Source organism: Petromyzon marinus, chromosome 20 (genome assembly GCF_048934315.1).
Source record: "Petromyzon marinus isolate PM22_M1 ecotype Great Lakes invasive population chromosome 20, UKy_Petmar_22M1.pri1.0, whole genome shotgun sequence".
In the NCBI taxonomy this organism is placed as follows: domain Eukaryota; kingdom Metazoa; phylum Chordata; class Hyperoartia; order Petromyzontiformes; family Petromyzontidae; genus Petromyzon; species Petromyzon marinus.
Window position 1 is genome coordinate 4,990,416 of NC_133686.1, and position 25,710 is coordinate 5,016,125.

General features: G+C 43.3%; 3 protein-coding genes across 4 annotated transcripts in view; 1 reads left to right on the forward strand and 2 right to left on the reverse strand.

Moving 5' to 3' along the window:
• Positions 1-970: 970 nt before the first annotated feature.
• CYC1 (cytochrome c1) lies at positions 971-9,374 on the reverse strand. Its single transcript, XM_032957715.1, has 7 exons — positions 9,242-9,374; positions 7,574-7,764; positions 6,560-6,686; positions 5,169-5,326; positions 2,704-2,864; positions 1,527-1,627; positions 971-1,336 (listed from the first exon to the last, which is right to left on the reverse strand). The coding sequence occupies exons 1-7, from the start codon at positions 9,320-9,322 to the stop codon at positions 1,232-1,234; spliced, it is 924 nt and encodes a 307-aa protein (XP_032813606.1). The 5' UTR covers positions 9,323-9,374; the 3' UTR covers positions 971-1,231.
• A 2,595-nt stretch (positions 9,375-11,969) lies between these two features.
• On the reverse strand, positions 11,970-15,360 carry EXOSC4 (exosome component 4). The gene is made up of 3 exons (XM_032957714.2): positions 15,032-15,360; positions 13,986-14,192; positions 11,970-12,688 (listed from the first exon to the last, which is right to left on the reverse strand). The coding sequence occupies exons 1-3, from the start codon at positions 15,200-15,202 to the stop codon at positions 12,329-12,331; spliced, it is 738 nt and encodes a 245-aa protein (XP_032813605.1). The 5' UTR covers positions 15,203-15,360; the 3' UTR covers positions 11,970-12,328.
• A 4,315-nt stretch (positions 15,361-19,675) lies between these two features.
• Positions 19,676-25,710, forward strand: part of OPLAH (5-oxoprolinase, ATP-hydrolysing) — a 38,200-nt gene continuing 32,165 nt past the window's right edge. Inside the window, exons 1-3 of one of the 2 annotated variants that reach the window (XM_032957712.2) lie at positions 19,676-19,909; positions 22,899-23,079; positions 24,494-24,685. In XM_032957712.2, coding sequence (XP_032813603.2) covers positions 22,900-23,079; positions 24,494-24,685 — 372 coding nt within the window. In that variant the 5' untranslated portion in view covers positions 19,676-19,909; position 22,899. The remainder of the gene's footprint in view (positions 19,910-22,898; positions 23,080-24,493; positions 24,686-25,710) is intronic. The other variant, XM_032957713.2, reaches the window with a different exon arrangement.

Below are 25,710 nucleotides of genomic sequence, written 5' to 3' on the forward strand. Positions count from 1 at the left end.
TTATCATAGAATAATTTTGGTCGAAAACATTTAATGTTTTTGGAATAAAAGCGTTTTCTAATTTGCATACAATATGTATTGTTTTCAGCTTGATTACATTATCGTTTAGGTTGTTTCGTTCATTTAAATGTTAAGTTAAGCGTTTTCTCTTTGAAAAATTACATGACTGGGGGCCATTGTTGCTGGAGGGGAAAACCGGTGGTTGCTATTAAAACCGAAGATTTTGCCAAGGCGATATATCAATAAGAGCAGTAAGCCCAGATGGGGAACCGCGGTGGGAAGGAGATATATCCCTCGCCTAGCATGTCATAAGTTCGATCCCAAACCTGACGATGTCTGTATAGTTGACGTTCGCATGTTCTCCGTGGTCGTGAGGATTTTCCCTCCACAATTTATAAACATACGTTTAGATTACTTAGCTACGACAAATTCCCACGTGATATAAACCACTTATATGCACTATCGTGTGGCCAGATCGCCGCTGAAAAACAGCTCATAGCTCAGTGGGATTACCTGGTAAATTATCCAGAAAATCTTCTCTTAACATTCTTAGGTAAATAGGAACTGGGATGTTCGCACATGGCAATTTATGTAGCGCAGAAAGCGGGATTGTGGGGGCACAGGAAGGAGATCAGTACTGAAAAAGAAATTAGGATTTTCAGCACCATTTGCAATCGGAAGAAAAATCGAATTTTGATCTCGCCTGAGCCAACTGAAATTATTTATCAATACAAGTCTTCCAGCTCTGGTATTAAGATATCAAGGCAGGATTTCCATAATCTTTCAAATTTACCATTCATTTTGTATTCACCGACGGCAGGAGTTTACCAGGGGGTCGAGGAGGTTCCTAAAGTGATGCGAGTGCTTACAGGACCAACATCACAAACACAGAAGTCATTTTGTACACACTCCTTTGACACAAGAAATGTTTTCAATCAAAACTCTCGAACAAGGACACAACTACAACATGTCTACATAAGATTATGTTTATTCAGCTCCAGCCATAGTCCATGGCTGAAGAAGAGGAACCGAGTTATTGCGCGAGGCGGAAATGATGCAGAAAGTATGAACAGCACAATGCACATCACTCATAGCAGGCTGATCAATGTTAGCGTGTTTTGCCAATAATCCACTTGTCATTTCCGTTTATATTTTTATACAAGTTTAGGTGAATTGCATGCCATAAGGCTTTCTGCCGCCTGAGAGCCTGTCCACCAACTGGCACCGGTCTCTACTGGGGTGGCTTGTACGCAATCTTCCTCGACTTGAGTACGGACCATCGAATGCGCTTCATGTAGTAGAACAAAGGCAATACGATGCTCATCAGCATCATGAGCTGTGGGAAGACAGAAACAGGCTCCTTGGTTATCCCACAAACATTTTATTTTACAGCTAATGCAATTGTACCTGGCAGCAACAACTTGACCAAAGGAGGCATTAAATCACCAATAATGTATTCTCAACACGAGCCATATAATTTTTTAGAGTACATAACTGCAACACTAATCATTAAATGGAGACCTTACCTTCAGGCCCATGCGCTTGCGAGTGTCATGCTCCGGTTCAGCCGCCCAGCGCAGGAAGGTGCACACATCCTTTGCTACCTGGCTCATGCTAGCTGGTGTCCCTGTATTATAACAAGAGATGGCAACTCATTTCTGCAAAGATAACTACATGCAGGGCAATTTTACCAGTAGGTCCTTTACAAGAATATAACTTACACAACCCTCAGTTTGAAATGTATTTGGAAATGATCACTTGAAAATCTATAACACATTCTTTTTTGGAATTATTTGTATGGAAGTGTAAAATGCTGACAATTTATTTTGCTCCCATTGACACTGTTACGCAGTGAAAGATTGTGATAAAAAAATTCACACAGTGCATATTTTATTTATTACCCGATGAAAGCAAAAATCAATATCGGTAGCTTAAAATATACTGAGGTTGCACAAAAATGTAAATAATTATTGTTTTTATATTTTTATTTTATTGTTTCCCTTCTACGAGACTTTACCGAAAGAACCAAGAATATGAATCCCTGCAGTCATGAAAGCTTTAAATCAAAAATAATTATACTGTTCATTAATTTGAATTTATATTTTGTATTGTATTATTGTAAGTGCAATCATTGAAGAGAGGTGAAACTATTTCACTCTGCTCAGTGGGCCACATGTAATAAGGGTGGGAGCACTCAACCAGAACCCTTGAGAGATCCTTGGTCGAAAAACAGGTTTTGGATGCACGTGTTTAAGCCGGTTTCTCAAGTATAGGGAATGAACTTAGCCTGATCAACAATTACTGTGCAAAACTACTACCATATTACAATTTATTTTTCACTTTAGTAAAAATTAAGAAATTGCAGTATGGATTTCACTGCCAACTAAAGCACTTATCTACAGCAGGGCATGTGTGGATATGTAGTGTCAGTCGTGTGGATAAAGAGGGCACTTGAATGGTTCCCAGAAGTAGTTATGTGATGTTTCCTTCCACTGGCTGCTCTTTAACCATAGGTGATTCAATTCAATGCTCGACAACACACTTGGTCTCATGATAACATTGACAGCACAATTGGAATACAATTTTAATACATATATTTAAATACGCTCAAAATAACATAAAAAAATACATCTGTTCAAAACTAAAAATACAGATCTAACATTATCATTATCAATACAATACGTAGAAAAAAGCATTACATACCATCTTCATATTCCAAAATTTCATTGTAAAGAGGTGGAGCCATGCTGATAGCTTGTCCAGGGAAGTATGGGTTGAAATGCATGCCCTCGCGTATGGTCACACCAGCTGGAGGCTCGCAGTATCCGGTCAGCAGTGAGAACACGTAATCTTCTCCTCCGTGGCTACACGCGTACATACAAACAAGGCTTTGCTAAAAAAAAACTGTTTAAAAGACCGATCATAGCTAGCCTAACAACATCACTGGGTAGGCGGTGTGCCATGAAGCATCTCAAAATTTAGGCTAACGCCAACTTAACAGACAACGCAAAAAGACAAATATGAATTTCCACAAGTGTATAATTTACACAATTTTCATGAGAATGAAGCGAAGTAGGTTCCGACACCACTGCACAGCCCCACACTGATGTCCTGGCCTTCAGTGCCACTCACAGCCTTGCCACTCTATATAACCCTGGTATGGGTGGACGAGCCACTGGGGGCCACGCAGACGGACATCAGGAGACCACCGGAGCAATCGGCAGAGCATTCACGCCCAAATAGCACGTCTGGCTGCTACGTACATTGTGTTCTACCAATCACTGTGACCACATATAGGCCAAGTACTGGCCCATCATCGAGCTAAAGCTAGCCCATCATACCAATCAAGTACTGGCCCATCATCGAGCTCAAGATGGCCCATCATACCAATCAAGTACTGGCCCATTTTCACGCTCAGGCTGGCACATCATACAAATAAAGTACTGGCTCATCATCAAGTTCAAGATGGCCCATCATACCAAACAAGTACTGGCTCACCATACCAGTCAAGTACTGGCCCATCATCGAGCTCAAGATAGCCCATCATACCAATCAAGTACTAGCCCATCATCGAGCTAAAGCTAGCCCATCATACCAATAAAGTACTGGCCCATCAGAGCTCAAGCTGGCCCATAATACCAATCAAGTACTGGCCCATCATCAAGTTCAAGATGGCCCATCATACCAATCAAGTACTGGCCCATCATCGAGCTCAAGATGGCCCATCATACCAATCAAGTACTGGCCCATCATCAAGCTCAAGATGGCCCATCATACCAACAAGTACTGGCCCATCATCGAGCTCAAGCTGACACATCATACCAAATACTGGCCCACCATACCAATCAAGTACTGGCCAATTCTAGATTTAAAGCTTTCGTGACTGCTAGGATCCATACTCTTTGTTCAATTGGGTAAAGTCACGTAGGTATTTTATTTTTTATTTTCACCTACGTGACTTTACCCAATAGAACCAAAGACTAAGTACTGGCCAATCATTCCAATGAAGCTGAGAAGTCAATGACAATAACTGGCCCATCAGATGAAGACAACTGTGGTCCATCCTTTCACTCAATTATGATCACCAATCATTCCAGTTACAATAACCATTAACATGATGGCTGTAACCGGCTGTGGTAGCTTGTGTGAGGGGAATCATATGGCTGCTATTTAATTTTTTCTCTGTTTTTATGTATTAATGAAAGGTATTTAATAATAGGATTTTTCCCCTTTTTTCTGGCAACAAAACTGAAACCTTTTTACGAGGATTCATGTCTGCATTAACCACAATACCTGCAGTCAAAATGCAAACAACAAACATGCTATGATAATATATGCATTGTCCTTGAAACTGATTGGTCCACACCAAGGGATGGCTTTCTTTTGAGCCTCGACCAATTGGTGCTCGACCAGATGTACTTTGGTATTTTGGGGGGGGGGGGGGGGGGAGCGCATTAATGCATCTATTTTGCACGGCAAGTGAGCTGTGACGTCACATCTGGCATGTCACCCGCGCATGCGTAGTGGTTGGCGTGCTGCGCTACGAACCCGGCGACCCGAGTTTCATTCCCGCTCATGGCCACCACCAGTGACGATTATTTGAACCCGTCCTGGGCCTCCCCTAGGTCGACTCAGCCTCAAACGAGTAACTGGTCTGGTGTGTGAACATCGCCACTGGGGGGACAAAGGCGGCCGGGCATGGTGAATCCAAGTCCCGGGTGAAGCCAGGTAGTAAAGCAAGTAATAAATAAAATAGTATTATAATTAATGTACTGCACACCTTCATATGTATGCACAATTATTTTACAAATCAGATGTTAAATGTTTACCCAAATATATAATCCTTAAAAAAATACTTAATCATCGTTTGATACTTAAAACACAATTCTAACGTCACAATTTAAAAGCTTGCAGGCCATAAGCTTTTTTCCCTTTTTGGCAACAGGAGTCACTTGTGGGTTTTCATGCAAGTCCACAACAAGCCTGTCCACGGCAGTTAATCATGTAAATCCATTCAACAATTTTAGCATGTCTGTACATAACACAGATAAATGAATGACCACACCTAACATTGAGCACACTGGGGATACCTGAGCACTCTTATAAAACCTGGTGCTAAGCAAAAGAAAAGATTTAGAATCGTCCTTGTCCGTGCGGGACTAACTTACCGAGCATTGACGATGAGGCTGAGGTCGGGTGGTAGAGCTCCATTGTTGGCAGCGCGAGCTGCTTGCTCATTGGCGTAGGGCTTGGGAAAGTAGTCCGATAGTTTTCCTGGTCTTGTAAACATCTCGCCATTGTCATCCGGCCCATCGACCACCTCAAACTAAATGACAGAAAAATGCTACTGTCAAGAATGTCTTGTTTTTTTACTATTTTTGCAATAACTAAGGATACTAGTTAAAATAGATTACCACAAATTATGAAATCTGTAAATATTTAATGAAAAAAATTGTGCAAGTCAGAAATCCATACATTTAACATTTTATATAAAAATGTGCACTCTTGCCTTTACACACCATGCAAAACCAAAATCAGTTCCTGAAGAAATGCATTGTGGTCCTGTGTGTTGTTTGAAGCATATGGTGTTTCCAGCCAGCACTTACTAGCTAATGGCCCCCAGAGTATATGTGGCGACTCTACATGTTGCCAAGAACAAGACTTTGTAGCAGTGAGCATTGGTGACTATACTGTACTGATGAGTCCTAATAAGGAATAAACCAGTCTACAGTAGTCTGTGTTCCATTGATGCTCACCAGTGAGCAGTGAGCCACATTTGCCCAAATTTATTCTGATCGTGACCTAAGACAAGAGGACCATCGTGCATATTTTCAGGAACTGCTGATAGTTTTTTTACATAATGCACAAAGGCCAAGTTCTTTTTGCACATGGTTATTGTGTTGTTTGAAACCATATAATTAAATTACATTTCACTGATCCAAATTTAAACTGCTTACAGTCTACACTATGATAAAGTATACACTAAATTCCTTCTAATCCATCTCCAATACCTGGTAGCCTTTTTCCACAAGTGAAGTGGCCTGGTTCATGAACCTCAGTCCAGATTTCCTAATTGGGCCAACCATGTAACAACAGGGCCATGAGGCTCACTTTAACAGACAGCGTGGCTCCCTGTCCCCAGAAGCAACTGTGATATCATGGGTGTGGTTTATTTACATTACATTTAGGGCTGTGATTTTTGCCTAATCCAAACAGCTATTTAACATTCTTTAAAAAAAATCCATGATTTCCCTTCAGCCGCAGAAGAAGAGCAATGCAGACAACTTAGCAAAAGGGGCCCAACTCACAAAGGTGCGTAGCTCGTAAAGCACTGAGACAGAAAACAACCAACGCCGGACCGTTCATGAAATGGCCAAACATGGTGTGTTGGGTGGGCCTTCTAATGGCCCAGTAAAAATAACACAAATCTGGTTCCCTCTACTACTCGTGTGCAGTTATCAGCATCAGACCTAAGAGCCACAAACTAGCTGAACTCAAATCCTTGCAGAAACCAATATGGCTTAAATTATGTTTCTCTGGAACATGGCAGTGAACTCACCTCCTCAGCAAGTGCCTTGGCCTCTTTTTCCGTATGTGTCACGTTCACCAGGTTACGGAAGGCTACGTAGTCCATGCTGTGGCATGCCGCGCACACCTGTTTGTACACATAGTATCCCCTGCGCACACTGCAGAAACACACCCAATTAAATTAAAATTGCCCCTGTTACATGTCATCCTTAAACTGCGCTGCACGGTAGTTATCAATAAACTCCCCCTCCCCTCCTCGCCGGTCTGCACATGTTCACCCCCTCTACACCGTTCATCATGCTAAGTCCGCCAATTAAATGCTAATTTTTATGCTAATTCCTTTGTCAAGGCGCTCTGTTTCCTCTCACACAGCTTAAAGGTCGCGGTCTGAGCTTGGCTGTGTTCGCTCCAGCGCTGTCCTCGAGACAGTCACGTCCCTTCACCTGATGAAGGCCACTTGTGTTGTGGCCGAAACGTCGTGAGAATTTTATTGTGTTATTTTATTTTATTAATTTATTATTTTATTCTCATTCTACGTGACTTTACCGAAGGAACCAAAGAAGATGAATTACAAACCCATTAATCAATTACTGTTTAGATTCCAGGGATTAGAGAAATGGTGGTAGTGGTTAGCACACTTTACACCATATCACTCAGGAAAATGCGCACATCCAGGCAGGGTGGAGTTGTCTTCAAATATAATATCACTCATCCATATGGTATTTATGCCGTTCTTATAGCGCAAGGGTATCATAAACGTGATGCTTCGTACATGAGGATAATTTGCGTACGAAGTAGGGGGCTATATTGCTGTGTGGTTTTACCCAACAAGGGAATTTGCAAGTAATGTTCTAATTTGGATTGATGCCAGCAGACATGGCCGATTATTTCTTGAATAACGTCACAGGATCTTTAAGGTCCAATGTGAATTGGACAGCTGGTATGCTTTGTTAATATACCCGCGGTACTAGGCGCGATTGCTGAGCTTGAACCATGAACCTCTGCGACAAGTGGCAACAGCGCTACCACTTTTGCATCGTCATACCTGGCTTGGTCGAGCGCGGAAAGAGGGCCGTTGTGGTTCCACGGGTACTTGGGCGCATGCAGCTCCAGCTCTTCGGCCTTGATGGTGTGGTGTAGAGCCAGCGCAAGCCCCAGTCCGCCGGCCGCCACCACGCCGATCGTGGACAATGCCACCTTTTTTCCACGGGAAAGGCTCGCGAAGGACATGCCGGCCTGCAGGCGAGAGTACCAATTTATCCACAAGTTAGATACGCTCCCAATGTGCTACCCCTGAAAGCATAGTGGCAAAGCTCCCCCGTGTATCCTTAGAGAATCTGATTAAATATCATATACCAAAATAGGAGAGCTTGCCTATAGGCAGTCGTCAACCACATATCTTCAGTGAGTCCCTATTATTGCTTGCCCATTCAGTTAACAAGTTGAACAAAACATATCACTGCTTCAAGACAAAAATGTAGACATCTGATTTTTTGTCATGTACAAAAACAATGTCGAAACATAATCAGTAGTCATACAAACGCATTTCAGATATTTTTAAATAAACCCAAGCAGTCGGTACAGAAACATACCTAAACGTCAGCCGCGTAGATATAAGCTTAAGTTATTTAACCACTTTGGTGACAGGCATTTTACCATTTGGGTAACATTTAAAACGGAACTGTTATAAAACTACCAAGTAACATGTCAAAAACTGCAAATATCCACGCTCAATTAACAAGTAAATCGTAGCGTGTAGAGCGCCTTGTCCTTCAGGCGATTGTTACACAAGTAGCAATGTCAAAGTCCACGAACACTACACTGAATGATACGTTAATTACTTGGTACCTTTAATAAGTGGTTAAACAAAAATGAGCAGTGATATTACAGCCATCAAACTAAAATTGCAATGCCCACTAAAATGCCCTCTGGTATTCCAGGGTACAGATCCATTACATTGGAAGGACTGGATTTCACCTTCCTTTACAGCAAGGTTCAACCTCGCTGGCGTTTAACCCTTAAACGCCATTTCCGCACCGCAAGTATGTAAATAAAAAAGGGTATATTTCGATTTAAGCCTATAGTAAAATTGCATCCACAGCGAGGTCCTCCTAATCGAATGAGCTTTGACCCAATGTCAAGACAGTGTCCATTCGTCCCCAGACCTTCCAACATTCAAGCCCCGGATTGAGCACACACTTTACGCACGTAACTCTAAAAATAAGCAAATAATCGGCGTAATTAAAAAAAAATGCTCTTCAGAGTGAAAAACAGACCAAGCTTCGCAAAAAACACCCTCACGTACAGTCCACCTCCCGTCTTCCTCATCCGAGTTCAGAACCCAAAGAATCGCACTACCACTCCGTTACACAATGCCAGCCGCGGTGGTGGTGGTGGAGGTATCTCCGATTTTACAAGCAGAGGTCGCGACCCCGAGGTTCTAATTCAACTCAAAAGCCCCGTCGGGACACGCAATCCAGAGTCGTGGAAGAGCTTTCCCCGTGCTCCCGAGGAGCCCGAGACGTATGGAAAGGGGAAGCGTGAGGCCGAACCCCCCGTGCCGGAGTGACCTTGCCTGAGCAGGTGAAAGGGACCCGTCACCACCAACCACCACCACCACCCATCCCTTCCCCCGCCGCTTAACACGGGGGGGGGTCTAACGTGCAGCGACGGTGTCGACCTTAGGTGCTCGGTTCAATAAAACGTCGCTTACCTTGGGGGTCGTGAGCCCCCCGCCCGGCGCCTGTAGAAGGAGCCGGCCCGTGCAGCGTCCCGCAGCTCTGAGCGCGGCCATCTTCACCTCGAGCCGAGAAGCAACGGAAGGGGGCGGAGTGTGACTCTGACACGCCCCCCACCCACCACCGGCCACCCTCGACGAGGAACCCACCAATGACAACGCCGATGACTCCGCCGGCAGCCATGTTGCTTAGGGAGGCACTACCCCCCCCACTACCCCCTCACTACCCCCCACCAACACTACACCCCCCCACTACCCCCACCACCACTAATAATACCCCCCCCACGCCCCACTACCCCTCCCCTCACTACCACCCCACGACACCCGTTGCATTGCAATTATGGCTTTATTTTTTGGTGATTTCGAAAACTTTTTTTGTTTTTGCCATGTTTTTGTTTATTGTAGTACGGAGTTAGACTGATGGCCTTCATCTAAGTTGTCTTGTGGTTGTTGTTGTTTGACTTGCATCCCACTGGGAGTTTTTGCACACAGCGTTGTTGGTGTACGGTGATTTTTTCAGGAATATTTTGACGTTTTTTTCATGGATTTTCTGTTTGCACTTACCCCCCACTTACCACCCCCCACTCACCCCCCCTCCCCACTTACCCCCACCGTACGCTTACACACGGACCAAACGAGGGCTCCGCGTTGCGTCACCCGACAGCGACAGATTGGCGACGTCCCTAAATAAAAGCCCGGCGGTTCGTACCCCTTACAAACATGGCCGCCGATGTGTCGACTACATGACGTCACGCGCAATCGAGTATCTCACCCCCCCCACACACACCTCTCCACACCAAGTCTACGGATGACGTCGCCGTTATATTTACCAGAGCGGATAGGGGGAGAATCGGCGCAGAGCGCGGGGGGGGGGGTGCCCAATCCACGTCGCCAGAAGGTGGGAAGTCACGTGGGCCGGGCGCGGGCGAATCGTGAGGCGTCTCGCGACTTCGAGAAGGCGTCTATGCGTTGTGTGAAATGTAAAGGCGGGTGTCCGAGAGGCTGTCGGGTGAACTTGCGAAGGCCTTGCCTTGCTCAGCGGTCGTTAATTAAACGAAGTTTGCGCAAAAGCCGCGAATGGTAAATTGACCGGCTTAATTGTAATTTAACAACAACAAAAGCCGCGCGTGAAAGAGGAACGCTTAAAATGTATTGCGATTTTCCCCCAGCATTGCCCGTTCGAGTGCGCGCGTTCGCATTGCGTTGAATGAAACGTGAACGGGAGACGGACGCGGAGTGCAATCGGCGCTGCAACTCGTACAAACTAGCAAAACATTTTTTATAAATATAAAACATAAACCACACCCGCCTGCTCCATTCATTTACACATTAGGATTCACAGCCAATCTCTGTGCGGTGTGGTTGCTGAAAGATGTGATCTTAAGAGGTTTTTTTGGGATGATTGGATGGGGGGGTGCTACAACTAAAAGGTTAGCCACATCGTGTGGTTACAGCGGCGCATGATTGTGAACCCGTATGTGCGGAGCTGGTATGTTGCGAGATTTCTTAAAATGCTCCGGGATCTTTCCACACTTAAGTTGAATGCACATGACGAAGGATTCAATTGGCAAAGTAATCCCAAGGCATGCCCGAAACTTAAATGGTCCTCAGATACAAGTGCATTACATCTATGTTCACGATACGTGCATTGAAACTTGCTTGTTCGAAAGATACATTTTCCAATTGTACGTTTGTAGTTGAGTGATGTAAAGCGCCACAAGAAACTGATGGCCAGCCCTACATAGCAATAAAAACATCCGGGATCAAATTTCAGCACAATTATGACAATGTATTGAATCACATTGTCACAAGACGATATTATATACAGTACTGTCCTGACTCTGTAAGGTCACTGATCTAGTTCATGGAAAACAGGGGTTAACTTGGAAAATCACATCAGGGGTTAGGAAACATCACCTATTATCTATTGAAGCAGCAGTAGCACAATGAGAAGCAGGAAAATGTCCTATGGAGAGGATGCTTTCCACCATGAGAACGTGACATTTTCTCCACTCAGAATTAACAATGAGGGTTATGTTGTCAGCCCGTAACTTTCCACTGACGGGTCAAGACCTTCCCCCTCCTACCCCGATTTTACTCTTCCTTTCTTCCCTGCTGTTTTTGTCCAGTAGTGGCATCCAAATGTGTTTTTTATTCATTTCACCTAACAATGCAGGTGAGCACCACCAAATGCTCGTATTATTTTCTGGGCATTAAGACGAGTTTAACCAGTTCTGAATATAGACCATCTTCCAGTGTGTATGGATGCAATTCATTAATGTCAAAAGGATTTTAAGGTGAAACATGTTTGCAGTCCACTACCAAGTATATGTACTTATGCATTACGTACTCAACCACAGTAACTTATTTGCTGTACTTTATTAAGACAAAATCTTACCGGACAATACTTACAAACGTACATCCCAATATGCCAATATTTTTGTTAAAAAAAACAATAATTCAACAGGCACTTCACAAAACATCCTAATGGAGGAATAAAATGACCAGGTGGTTCAAGGGTCAAATACCATATCGGAGATCATTGCTGGAACTGCTGAGATTCTGGAATAGATTCTCATCGGAAGTTGTGCGAATCAGACTTGATTTTAATAGCTGCACATAAAATATTAGCTTTATCAATTAAACTTATTCCAGCATGTATAAATAACTTATTTTTACCACACGACAAAAGTATCTGTGGGTAGTGACATGGGCAAGCAATAGAGCATTCACATTTCAAGCACAATCAGCTGCTCTTATTTTTACCGTGGATGTATTAACTTTAAAAAAAATAGATACAGTCTGTTTTACAGTGGGCATTGCTGGTCCCATGATGTGATTCACCGATGTGTGCCAGTCATGGTCCAGATTTTCCACACTTAAAAAAAATACCCGAAAAGTACACAAATTTGATTAAACACGCCAACTCTCACCAACTCTGAAATTACAATCTCCAGATTACAAGTCCGGTGTGCTATCCATGACCCCCCATGGCAGCATCCCTATCATTAGAATGATAAATGGGTACAAACACAACAATGCTGATCCAGTAGTACTCTGGTTTCAGTAACCAAGCTGGGACGTGGCCTCCTGCAAGTGCTCGCGCACCACACGGTCCAGCACGGCGTGCACATCCTTGCAGGCACGTGTGGCGGCCTCCAGTACGGCTGGCAGGTGGTCCTGGTGGAGCCGTGAGTTGAGCTCCAGTAGTGCAATCTGCTCGCTCTTTGGAAGCAACGCAAGGGCGAGCTCTGGTCCCCCCGCCGACTCCTCCACGAAGCTGATGTCCACGAGAGGAGTGTCATCCACGAAGCCCACCGAGCAAGCACAGACGTAGTCCTTGAGCGGGATTCCCGCGTCCACCAGTGCGAGAGTGGCTGCATTAACGCAAGCGCAGTAGTTGCCTCCGTCCGATTGCAGGATCTGTGTACATGACGAACATTTGTTTAATATGACAGCCGAACAGTAGAGCATTTGCTGCTTGTTACAGAAGTCCATGGTATATAGCCAGCAGCCGCCCTGATTTATACCGCAGGTGTATCAACCAATAATGTCGTTTGCTTCACAGCAGACATTAAAGATCCTGTGATATTATTAGAAAGAGTAGGTCACGTGCGCTGGCATCACCATGCATTGTTTCTGAACTTAAAATATTCTTGTAAATTATCTACTTGGGCAAAGCCACATAGAAGCATTGGCTCCGACAGTGAAAATACTGTAGACTATGACAATCTATTAAACCGTAGTGGTGTTGTGATGCCATATGCTATGATAATGTACTAATTTGATTGTGATTTTTTTTTCGTATGTGCACATTAAATATATAATACAAATTGTAAAAAAAACTTTATGCTTGCATTGGTACAGGCTTTAAGTTGTGATGTTTATGTTGACGATAACTATACACATTACATGTTATGAATGTATTCTCAATCACATATGGCTCATACATTACCTTGCCTCTCTATCACTTCCCTCTCTATCACTTCCCTTTATAGAAATGCAATCAAAACTCATCTAATACGTAGATTGTAACAATCATGTATATGCTCCTGCTCAATGTGTTGTGACATTTGAATAAAAAAAATACTCATTATAGGCTCAGAATTTTGGAATCACCAGGCATGGGGCTGGACGGACCTAGATGGGTATATTTTAACCAGAAAATAAAATAATAATTACTGCAGGAATTGTCCAGGGTGGTATTGAAGGTATCAATTAGGATTTCTACAGAAATCAACCAGCTCAACGTAACATTTTGTACATGTTTAAACATTTTGGAAGTCGGCAAATTGTAAAAATGAGATAGAAAAATCCTTGGCAATACGGTAGATTTAAAAAATATATACTTTTTAGAAACGGACTATATTAGTAAATATCAATAATTCATAAACGCAAAAATGTTTAAAAGCGTAATTCCAGATCGCACTGCACGAACACCGCAAATGAAATGCCACGTATTCACACCTGTCAACCCCTTATCAGTGCCTACCTTATTGCAGACCAATTCAGACCTTATCGGTCACCCCATGCCCTTATAAATCTCAACGTTCATCCTACAAAGTCCCATCACAAGGTAGACACACAAATAGACACATGTTGCTCGTATTGAAACGGCTGTACGCCATATGGACCTGAAAACTACATTTCCCTGTACAAGAATATGGGGTGAACCGTATGAGTTGACGTGGTATGCGCATTGTAAAGGAAGCAGACGCACTTGCACGTAGATGTCAATCTGGGAGCGTGGGTACTGCTGCGTCATGATCGCCGCCTCGAAGGTCTGCCTCAGGTGCATCGACATCTCGATTGACTTGCGGTCACCGTGAGGCCGCCTCTTGCGCTCCCCCGTGCTGAAGGTGGCCATGCTGTACTGGCAGTTCACCAGCGCTCGGTCGTGCATCGCCTTCCCTCTGTTGCCACGCATCTGAAAAGGGGGCAAAGTGACAGGCTTCAACAAGGAGGCCCAACAGTTTAGTTTGTTTAAACCAGGTGAGAACTCAAGACGCCATAACAGTCTCCTTTGCAAGAGTGACCTGGGACATATTTAACATCGGACAGCAACGGATTTTTACGGTAAGTATTATTACAACAATATAGCGGCCACTGGATTCGCGCTACTGTTAGTTCACGACACCGCCCAGGTGATCGGTGCCACCAGAAGACAATTGAGGTTAGGAGGCTGAACAGACACACCTCGTGGGTGACAGAGATCACAGAGGAGATAGACCAGGAGACAAGATCATCGAGACAATAAGACCAAACGGACGCATTCTGTGGGATCCATAGCCCTCTCGAGAGGGGATGGAGAGATGCACGAGAGATCAGCTGCCTGATGACACTTGGAGCCCAGACATCATGGAATCGGTAGAACACTGAGGATGTGGCCAAGGCGTCTAGATTGGTGAGATCAGGAAGCCAGACATTGGAAGACACATCGACCACAGATATCAGAGGAAGAAATGCGATGGAGATCAAGAAGCCGGAGGAACCAGGAGACCATGGAAACAATGATAGACACCTCAGGAGAAGCCCATTGATTAAACACATGAGAGAAACCCATCGAGATCAGGAAGCGATGGAGATTGATCGACGAAAAACCCCGTGGGTCCCATTCGCCTGCACAGACACACAAACGACACGACTTGAGATCAGGAGACCAAAAGTCCAGAGACACGTCTTCGGGTTCAAGACACCACAACCACTGCAGTGTCCTGGGGTCATAAGAGCACGGTGAGCAGAAAAACCACAGCGATTGAGACACACCTCGTGGGGACCGTAGACTACGGCCAGGGCCTTGGTGTTGCCCTGCTCCACGTAGGCCGAGCCGTCGGCCTGCGCGAACACTCCCATGCGACACGCGATCTTCCTCAGCTCGGACGCCTTCCTGCCGTCAATGCGGTAGCCCTGGTCTGACAGCAGCTCCAGCCCGGCCATGCTTTGTTACCTGTACGTAGGGACGCTGGAACTTATTTCGTACCGTACGCACCCAACCGTGCTAAATCGAAAGGTGCGGGAGACGCAGATAGGACACCTGGCGTGTGCCGGAGTTTTGAGTTGATGTGTGCGAGGGGCTCAACGTGACCTATGAGACAACTGTAAGCGATGTCTACGTTTGTGCAAGGGATCTGTGTTCGATCGTAAGAGCTGTGCCCGACTCGAAGCCGCAGTGCGTGGTGGCCTCCTTACAGTGCGCACTGTAAATCCACGTGCGCGTGCGCGGGTGGGGACCGGATGTGACGCATTCCCAATTTATAAACAATCGACAAAACATAAAAAATATATATAACATAATAATAATCGATAAAACATGAAAAACAGAACAACTATAAAACCATAATCATAATAAAACAATCTATAAAACATTACAAACTACAAAGCATAATTTAGACACTTTTTTCATTAAATAGAGCGTATACATTTTCCATTGTTTAAAATCAATTAACTTAGATGGATCCACGCACTAACGTTGTATTAAACCTTAACAGTGCAGACTGTTTCAATTTGTTATAAGGGTACGAGATACTGCAATGTTCTACAATGGATTTTGTGCTACAAAGGGTCATTGCCCGAAACGTCGCCTCGCCATATACGATACTTGTTTTCTTTCAAGGCCACGATGTTATTGACGAATGTGAGTTTTTTTGTGAGCGGTTTCCATCGTAGTTAAATTTGTGAACCTTTTTTTATTTAAAGCTTTCGTGACTGCAGGGATTTATATTCTTGGTTCTTTCGGTAAAGTCACCACGTAGATAGGGAAACAATAAAATAATAAAAAAATATAAAACAACAATCCACTGCTGGATGATGGGGGGGTCTGTGAGCCGATGCCATTCTCTCACAATCTTTGCGATGTAATTTATAAAATATAATCCACGTGGCACACCAAATTTTATTCCATACCGTGTCAACCCATCACGGTTTACTCCGTATTCTGTACAGGGAAATTGAGTTTTCAGGTCCATACGGAGTACAGCTGTTTCAATAAGGGCAAACAACAAAAATAATACATTGTCTATATTTTGTGTTTCTCACTTGTGATGGGACTTTGTAGGATGGACGTTGAGATTTGTAAGGGGCACGGAGTCACCAATAAGGTGTGAATTGGTCTGTAATAAGGTAGGGGCACTGATAAGGGGTTGACAGGTATGGAGTTGGTGGGCAGGTGAAATGAAAATAAAGTGTTGGTTGTGTTTTTGTGTGTGTGTTGACGAGATAGAACATTTGAAATCAGGAGAGGTGAATCAGCATCATCACCATCATACCTGTCAACCCATACGGTTTACCCGGTATTCTTGTACATGGAAATTGAGTTTTCAGGTCCATACGGACAACAATCATACGGCCTAATAAAAAAAATCAGAACCATTGGTGACTGATTCTGTAAAGTATTTCTGTTGAGGATTCCCAGAAATGTGTACAAACATGATTGGGATGTTCATGAATGATAGTGTATTGTTTAACCCTTCGTAATTGCGTTTTTAAAATATATTTACAACATGAGTGTGTGCATCCACATATCAAGCAAACAAGCAGCATGCAAGATCACAGACAGTAGCATAATAAGTAGCATCATTAACACCAATCATCAAAATGAATACGTAAAACTGTTTTTCATAATAAAGGTTTTTGGGTTAGATCGCGTTTATTTATAAATGTGTCGTAACCCTCCACCACCCGACACGGCCAATCAGCAAAAAAAGTGTCACGTTGACAAAAAGACAAATAATTCACTACTTTAGCCCACCAGTGTGTTGAAGAGTGAATCCACAACATTTACAGTTGGAGTACGCCGTTTCGCTGGTAAATACATCCAGCATCATCGGGCAATTCGCCAGAATAGTAAAGCCCTCGCTTGCTCCCGGTTTTATATAGAGCAGCAGCAGGGTGACGTCATCACTTAACTCATATCAGGTGCAGTGATTAGAGGCGGAGGGGGGTATTGTAATTATATAATTGATTAGTAATCAGTCATTGGTTATGATTAGTAATGAGTTGTAGATTAGTAATTCTTTAAATCAAAATGTAATGTGTATTATTTAATAATACGCTTCCAGGCCGCACTAAGCCTGTAGCTGTCAGAGCGATTAAAGTTATTCTTGTTTCTCTCAATTTTAATGGATTCTCTAATTAGTCTTTGCCAGTAATAATTAGTTTTACACACCACTGCAACATTGTCAAAATCAATTGAGTGTCCTTGTTGACAAGCATGTTCTGCCACTGCCGACAGTTGTGTTTGAGATAATTTAATATTTCTCTGATGTTCTTTTAGTCTTACGCTGATGTTACGTCCCGTCTGTCCAATGTAGCAGCTGCCACATAAACAATTAATCCGATATACACCTTCTGTTGATAATTTAGGTAATGCGTCTTTAGTGCAAGATACTAGTTTTTGAATTTTGTGTACTGTACCAAATCTTACTGTAATGTTTTGCTTTTGCAAAACACGGGCTAATTTGTCAGTTACTCCTGAGATATATGGAATTTTTATTGTTTTAACAATTTGGTCGCTTTCAGCAGTATTGCTTTGCGATCGTGATTTGGCATTCAGTGCTCTGTTAATTTGAGCATTATTGTAGCCATTCTGTCGTAGTGCGTCTTTAACGTGTTTAATCTCTCTCACTAGACTCTCACCATCTGACACTGTTTTAGCCCGATGTATGAGCGTCTTGATAAGAGAGGATTTCTGAGCTGGATGATGATGTGATTCTACATTCAGATAGGCATCAGTGTGCGTTTGCTTTCTGTAAACGCTGTGTGTTATTTTACCGTTTAGGCCATGTCCAAGCAAAATATCTAGGAATGGGAGTATGTTATTCACCTCCATTTCCATGGTGAACTGGATGGCCGGGTTTTGTGCATTGAGATGATTTAGAAAATCATTAAGTGTATCTTTACCATGTGACCAGACAACCAAAGTGTCATCCACATATCTAAACCAAAAGGATGGTTTTAATGTGCTCGAGGCAAGTGCTCTTATTTCAAAGTTTTCCATGTACAAATTTGCTATAGCAGGGGATAAAGGAGAACCCATTGCTGCTCCTTCCTTTTGTTTCAAGAAATCCCCTCTCCATAAGAAGTAAGTGTTATTTAAACAATGGCCAGCAAGTTTTTTTGGTATTCTTTAGTAGTGTATCAAGTAATTTAAGCGATTCGTCCACTGGAACCTTAGTGAATAGAGAAATTACATCAAAACTTACCAGAATATCATCAGGAGTAAGTTTAATATCTTTAATCACATTCACAAGATGTTCTGAATTTTTTATGAATGAAGATGTCCTACCGATGTAGGGCTGTATATGTTTGGTTATATATTTTGCTAATTGATATGTGGCAGAGCCAATTGTACTGACTATGGGTCGTAATGGGATGCCGATTTTATGAATCTTTGGTAGCCCATACAGTCTAGGTGGTTTTGAGGCCCTTGGCTTAATTTGGTATTGCTCATTTTCAGGGATTAATGAATTTGCAATTATTGCAGTGGTCTTACGTTCTAAAGTATTAGTTGGATCTCGTTTAATTTTAATGTAGGTACTTTCCTCTAGTAAATTTCTAATTTTATTATCATAATCGGCTCGTGACATCACTACAGTAGTGCGGCCTTTATCAGCTGCTAGGATTTGGATATCCTTGTTTACACGCAGCTCTCTTAAGGCTTTTGCCTCGTTAGAGCTAATATTTACTTTTGGAACTTTGCTATTCTCAATTATTTTAGCAACCTCATGTCTAGTCATCTCTGCCTCATTATGTGGAAGGAGTCTAACTGCTGATTCTACCTCAGCAATGATCTCATCCACTGGAATTGTGCGTGGGGTAACGGCAAGGTTAAGGCCTTTAGGAAGGATAGAGACCATGTCACCGGTTAATACAGTGTTGACGGTTTTTGCCGCGGTGATGTTCACGATGTGACGATTATCGTGATATCAGTTTCCCCTTTGTAGTTGACATTTGTATCGAGCCGTTATTGTGCTCTTTTGTACTTTCAATAACATTAAACATCGTCGCATAGCTCGTCGGGGATTAACGGCTTACCGTGGTAGGCGATATATCGCGGTAGGCGATAACCGTGATATATCGTCGATATCGCGATACCCACGTTATGTCGCACCACGTGTTTCACGATATAAATGTTAAAATATCGCGTCGTAAATATCATGGTAAGTGGTTATCGCGATGTCCACGATATATCGTCGATATCGCGATGTCCACGGTATATCGTTATATCGTGGACATCGATACCGTGGACATCACGATAACCGCGATATATCGTGGTTATCGCGATGGCAACTATATATCGTGGACATCGCGATAACCACGATATATAGTTGCCATCGCAATAACCACGATATATCGTGGACATGGCGATAACCCCCTCCAGCACTGCAGAAAGGCATTTTGAACGCGCGCCTTCAATTACGGCTCTTGTGGGTGGGAGTTCCCACGCGGGCCAATCGGCGTTCGTTGGAAGGGGGACGTTTGTCTCAAATTCCCCTCCAATTAAAATCACCATCATAAATTACGCAAAACGAGGAGAGTGGAGGGAGATGTGGTTAGGACGCAGCCAACCACAACCACCATCAGCAGCAGCAGCAAGCGGTTGTGTTCGTGGAGGCTGCAGTGTTGTGGTCGCTGACAGTCTTGGAGGTGGGTGTTCGCTGTTGTTTATTAAACAAGGCTGCGGTGAATGCGAGATGACGAGAGGGTCCTGTGTTTGCATTGTTCCTGCGTATCATCAGCACCATCATCACCATCCAGACAACTCTTAAACAGATACGAATAAATGGCACGGGCACTTAAATTTCCGCGGCGGTCATGCGTGCAATATCTTGATGCACACGTGGCAAAGTGTGTGTCATCATCGCCAACTGGCTTCACTGTTTTGCAAGACACGCGTCAGGCCCCGGTGCAATTTAAACTCTATTGCAGCAAACTCGTCCACTGACCACCGCCAGCGTGCGTGTTGTCACGTAACTCCCCACGGCAGGAGAGGCCCTCGTCCAGCAGTAGATTGATCATGGCTGACGATTATGATACACATGCTGATTGTATGTTGTTGTACACTGTACTCGCGTTTTGTACCACCACCCCCCCCACCACCGCGGCAATTCTCACCGCCTTCGCCAACCTGCAATTGACCAGCGTGGTGAAGTATGGCCAAATTACCGCCACGATCCTGCAATTAACACAGAGTAATAGTTGAGTGTGGCTCCCTGTGTGTTGGGTGCTATTTCTCGTTTCCTGACCCCAATGGAAACTCCACATTCACAAACCACGCACTTTCACAACCACGTGGCGACCCAACCACGTGGCCCTCTTTAATTAAAGGCGAACGACGCCACCTGTATCATAAACCGAGACAGCTTTCTTTCTTATTCTTAGTTTTTTCGGTAAAGTCACGTTGAAGGGAAACAACAAAATAATAAAATATATATAAAACAATAAAAAATTCTCACGACGTTTCGACCATAACTCAAACGGTCATCTTGAATATGAATTACTGCAGTCACGAAAGCTTTAAATCCAAGCTTTCTTTCTGTTTCTCAGTCCGGAAACCGTGCGACACAATCGCATCATCCCTTAAGTCTTAAAAATAAAACCACTCGGTACTGTTTGCGCTGCAGCCTGATCAGATCGCCTGGGTAAAGCTACAATTTAAAACATCTGCAAGCGAACTACAACAGCACCCATTACCACGTGGCATTGAGTGACGATGCTTGCATTCAGAGTGCCGTGCTGCGTATTAGCCACAATTGTGAAAGCAAAAGTGTGCGTTGATGTCGTCGTTCGTGATGTGTATTTATCTACTGGATTCAGCCCCCGTTGGCCGTACACTGCCTCTCATGCATGACCTTGCGCAAGTGCAACGTTTAACAGTTAAACTTGTAACGCGCGGTACAGTATTCAATTACCGAAGCATAGAGTACAAATTCAAATGAGCGAGGGAGGAATCAAAGACAAGCGTTGAAGGCAGCCAAACGCAATGAACCAACAATTTGCCCGAGCTCTGCAATTCCTTTCATTAAGGTGTTATCGACAACAACAACAACAACAAAAAGTGTGTTTACATGTCGGAGGAAACTGGAGCACCTTCAGAAAAGTCTGGACGTGCGAGAGGGAAGCGCTCTATCCTATACAGAAGGAACACTGGAGTCGACAATTTTTCTGGAGCGTATTCTGGCCAGACATGGTTATATGGCTTCTCAGTGCCCACGGGAAGGAAGTTGAGCTACATTTGTGCGATCCACCAACCCTCGAACCCCTCCACAGTTCTGGATCACAAGGCGCATGCATAACGTCACAGAACTGTAACGTTATGAACGCAGATTGTAAACATTCATGTAAGATATTTATTGATACCGCACTGATTTCTAATGACCCTGTTATTTTCTCAACAGCCTATTGAATATTGTCAAAGTGATGATGACTATGCTGGGTAAAGTCAGAAGAGTGTTCAAAGATATCACGAGTGCGTTGAGATTGGTCAGAAATATGTAGAGACTTTGAATGAAACTTTAATAATGTTCCATTATTTTAGTGGTGTATCCAAAAATCGATCACCCTGTTTAATATTAAATGTCTAGACATGTCAATTTACATTCCAGTGGCAATGTATCTTCATAGCATTCGAAGTGCATGCACTGATATACTACAATATTCATGACCTCGTTTTTAAAACGAATGCCCATTGGTGATCCAGGCCCGCAGTCTGGTAAACGTGGAGTTACATAAAGAATAGCTGCCACATGGTGCCTCTTGGCTGCACTGCAGCAGGGCAATGGAATGGTTGAGATTGAGATATGATGTAGGGAAGGGTGCTTTAAGTTGCTGAGGTGTTTAGGTATCCTATACATGTACATCATTTTCCTTACCCATCATGCAGTCCATCGGGTTGCATTAGGAAGATCTGGAAAAAAAACATTCAAGAAAAACGTGGATAACTTTTTTGCAGTATCTCAACCTGGAAATTGTGGCATTGTTGGCACATTCTTTGTTAATAAATGACACTTCATGTTACCGTGTAAATCAGAATGTGTTGCTTAACAGATTTCCATCAATTAATAACTTGTGTACTACTATTACATTAAGATAAGGCACAGAGCGACTGGCCATGCAACCCAAACTTTAGACCATATTGTAAAACACTGTAGTCTGTGTTCCTTAAATGGAGGAAAAGCAAAACCTTCTCGTGGCAAGTAGATCTCAACATTGGCATTCAGCTCCTGAACATATTGCCATACGCAAACATACAATTTACATTATAGGAGCAACGTCTATAGATTGGTCTTTAAATTTTATGGAGTAAACCACTTGTGTCTTTCGATGGAAAAACCTTGAAAAGCTTAAGTGCACTTAATACTTCCTATGCATTTTATACAATAGTGAAACGGCCAATAGTGCATATTACTTAGCTGTACTGTTACTGCACGCGATAGTCATTTTAAAGCAATTGTGCTGTATCGCTGCCTTTCAAAGCGGTCGGTGGCATTCCCTGGAAGTGAGCCTAACATGAACGTAATCTTCAATGGAAACGTAAGAACATAATCTTCAATAGAAACTTCAGGACCATGGGGCACCCATTGGTGCTTGCGGGCGTTTGACTGTTTCGCCGCCCGCGCTGCGAACGTGATGGCAGTATGGCGACGCCGGTGACGGCCAAGGGGACGTTCCAGTTTGCCATCGACCGCGGCGGCACCTTCACGGACGTGTTCGCACGCTGCCCCGGTGGCCGAGTGCGTGTCCTCAAGCTGCTGTCCGAGGACCCCGCGCACTACCCTGATGCTCCCCGCGAGGGCATCCGCCGCATCTTGCAGGAGGTTCACACTCGGCAGCATCATCACCACCACCACGTTCATCATCGTCGTCACTGTTTAAATTTAACTTGTAAATATCTCACCGGCAAACGCTCACTGAATCTCAAACTCATTCGTCAAAAGGCAGTTTCACCAAACATACGCTTGTCTGCTTCAGAGTGGAGGTTAACAGATGATGTGGGATTAATTTAGCAAAGAGTAGGTCACGTGCTGGCATCACTGTCCAAATTTACAAACAAATAAAATGACTAGAAAGCTGCCTCATAAAAAATATATCACCCTATACTGTGAATGTACTTCAGCCTATACAGTACTCATCTGTAAAATGGTGCCTTTGTGATAGCCTTGTGTAATAATGATGGCATGACTAACAAATATACCAATTGTTTTATTTGATTTTACTGAAAAAATATCGGTAATAATGAGTATAATTTGCATTTAAGCTAAACACCGCACATAAATCAAAGCGATTTCCTGAATAATTCAGACAAAGAGTTGTAAGTCGCTATTCATCAATTTGAACGCAAGAATACGTATAAATATGAGGTGGCTTTTTTACGTGGCCCTAAAATTCAATCAGGACTGTAATTCAGATTGATATAATTTGTCCACCTTTTGTGATGAGGGAAACATCCTCAGAAAATACCACAGTGTCAGACGTTCTTAGACAAACTGACATTTCGTCCACATTGGCACAATAATTGTGCATTCAGTTTCGCGTGTGTCAAACCATTGACTTATTCTATAGGTAATATACATTTTCGAAACCTAGATAATTTCATTCGAAATTTAAACGGAATTTATATTGCGCCTTAATCAAGGCACTTTACAAATAATTGAGAACGGTACGTGTGTGAATGTAATGGTGGAGATGAGGTGAATAAAATAGACGAGAGGATGCAATGGGCATATCTGTGATGCGTGAATTCTGTGAAAGCGAACGTTGATGACAGTAGATGATGATGAATGGATTGAATGAATGGGGAATGAGTGATAGTCATATCATGAGAGTATGAAGAGGGAACAGTTAAGGTGGTGGTTATCAGGGGGAGATTAAGGGGATGTGTGGTTAGCTATGGAAAATAGTGAGTTTTGAGTTAGGAGTGGGAACTAGTGAGCGAAGGTGACTTTAATGGGGAGGGAAAGTTTGTTCCATTGAAGGGGGGGGCGAGAAGAAAAAAAAGAGCCAAAGCGTGGATTGAGCGCTAGAAGAAGGAAGAACAGACGGCAAAGATTGAGAACGTAGAGTGTGAGAAGACACTAGAAAGATACAAGAGTGGCAAGATATTGGGGGTTCAACAATTCCGAGGGCAGTTTCGCAGAGGTTGTGGCCCTTTAACAACAAGTCCCTGGGAATGAGGCGACTGGAGACCTTCGCCGACCAATCCTGTGCGACTTAACCCGTTGGAACTCGCAGGAGACGGGCATGGCAATGCCCGCGGGGCTGCCCCTGGACACCGCGGCCGTGGAGTGGATCCGCATGGGTACCACGGTGGCCACGAATGCGCTGCTGGAGCGCAAGGGTGAGCGCATGGCCCTGCTCATCACGCGCGGATTCCGAGACCTGCTGCACATCGGCAACCAGGCCCGACCCAAAATATTTGACCTGGTACGTGATTTTGTCAATGTATGCACTGTGTGTTTCAACTTCTTTTGCACCGTTGCGTGGTCAACCGTGCTAATCGGAGGTGCGGGGGAAGGGACAACAAACCAAACACAAAAAGCTGTTCTCAAGAAATACGTTTTCAATCTAGGTTTAAAAGGTTTAAAAGTGCTGCCTAATATCGGAAGGAAGAGCGTTCCAGACGGCCGTAGAAGCGCATCTGAAAGTGTGTGTCGCAGTGAGCATCTTTGTTCGATGGTTGAGGGGCACATAGGTGGTTAATAGAAACCAAGTTACACATTTGTTTGAGCTGTCCTTTACGGAAGGAGGATCATGAATCATCCAGTTATGTAACATAACTAACCCTCGTGGTAACAAACCACAAAAGCATATCCTCAAACCACAAATTCAACCTTTTCACATGCAGCAATATGTTCTTAATCTCATGTATATTCACTTATGAAACACAGTAAAACATTTTCCCAAGTTTAAAGCAGTTTGTGATTTATTTGTTTCTAGTAACCTATTTGTGCATTATATAACAAACTTTCTAAAGGTGTACTCAAATCCGACCTTTTCACATATCCACCTATACCTGGGCCTTACCTGGCAGGCCCCAGCAAAGCAAGATATGGAATGATGTATTGTACAGCCACTTGTATTTAATGGAGTAAAATAACTATTCGAATAAAAAATGCATTCATGAAAATAATTGTATTATTTTTGGTTTCAGGTGAGAACACACTGATGTGAAATAGCATGTTTAAACTAAACTGATTAAAGGTTGAATTAATATTCCACTGTTTTCATATTAAATTGTATATCCTAAAGTATTGTTTCAAACGGCTTTCTGCATCTCAGCTAATTTCCCAAGTGTGTGGTTTCATGAAGACCGATGTGCACATGAAAGCATTTAATCTGCAGTGGTTCTTTATTGATGGGAATCATTGTGGTTGAAGCTATTTTTTACTTGCACCCCAAGGGCCATATTCATTAGCCACAAAAATGTATATTCTGCCCTTCAGTCAATT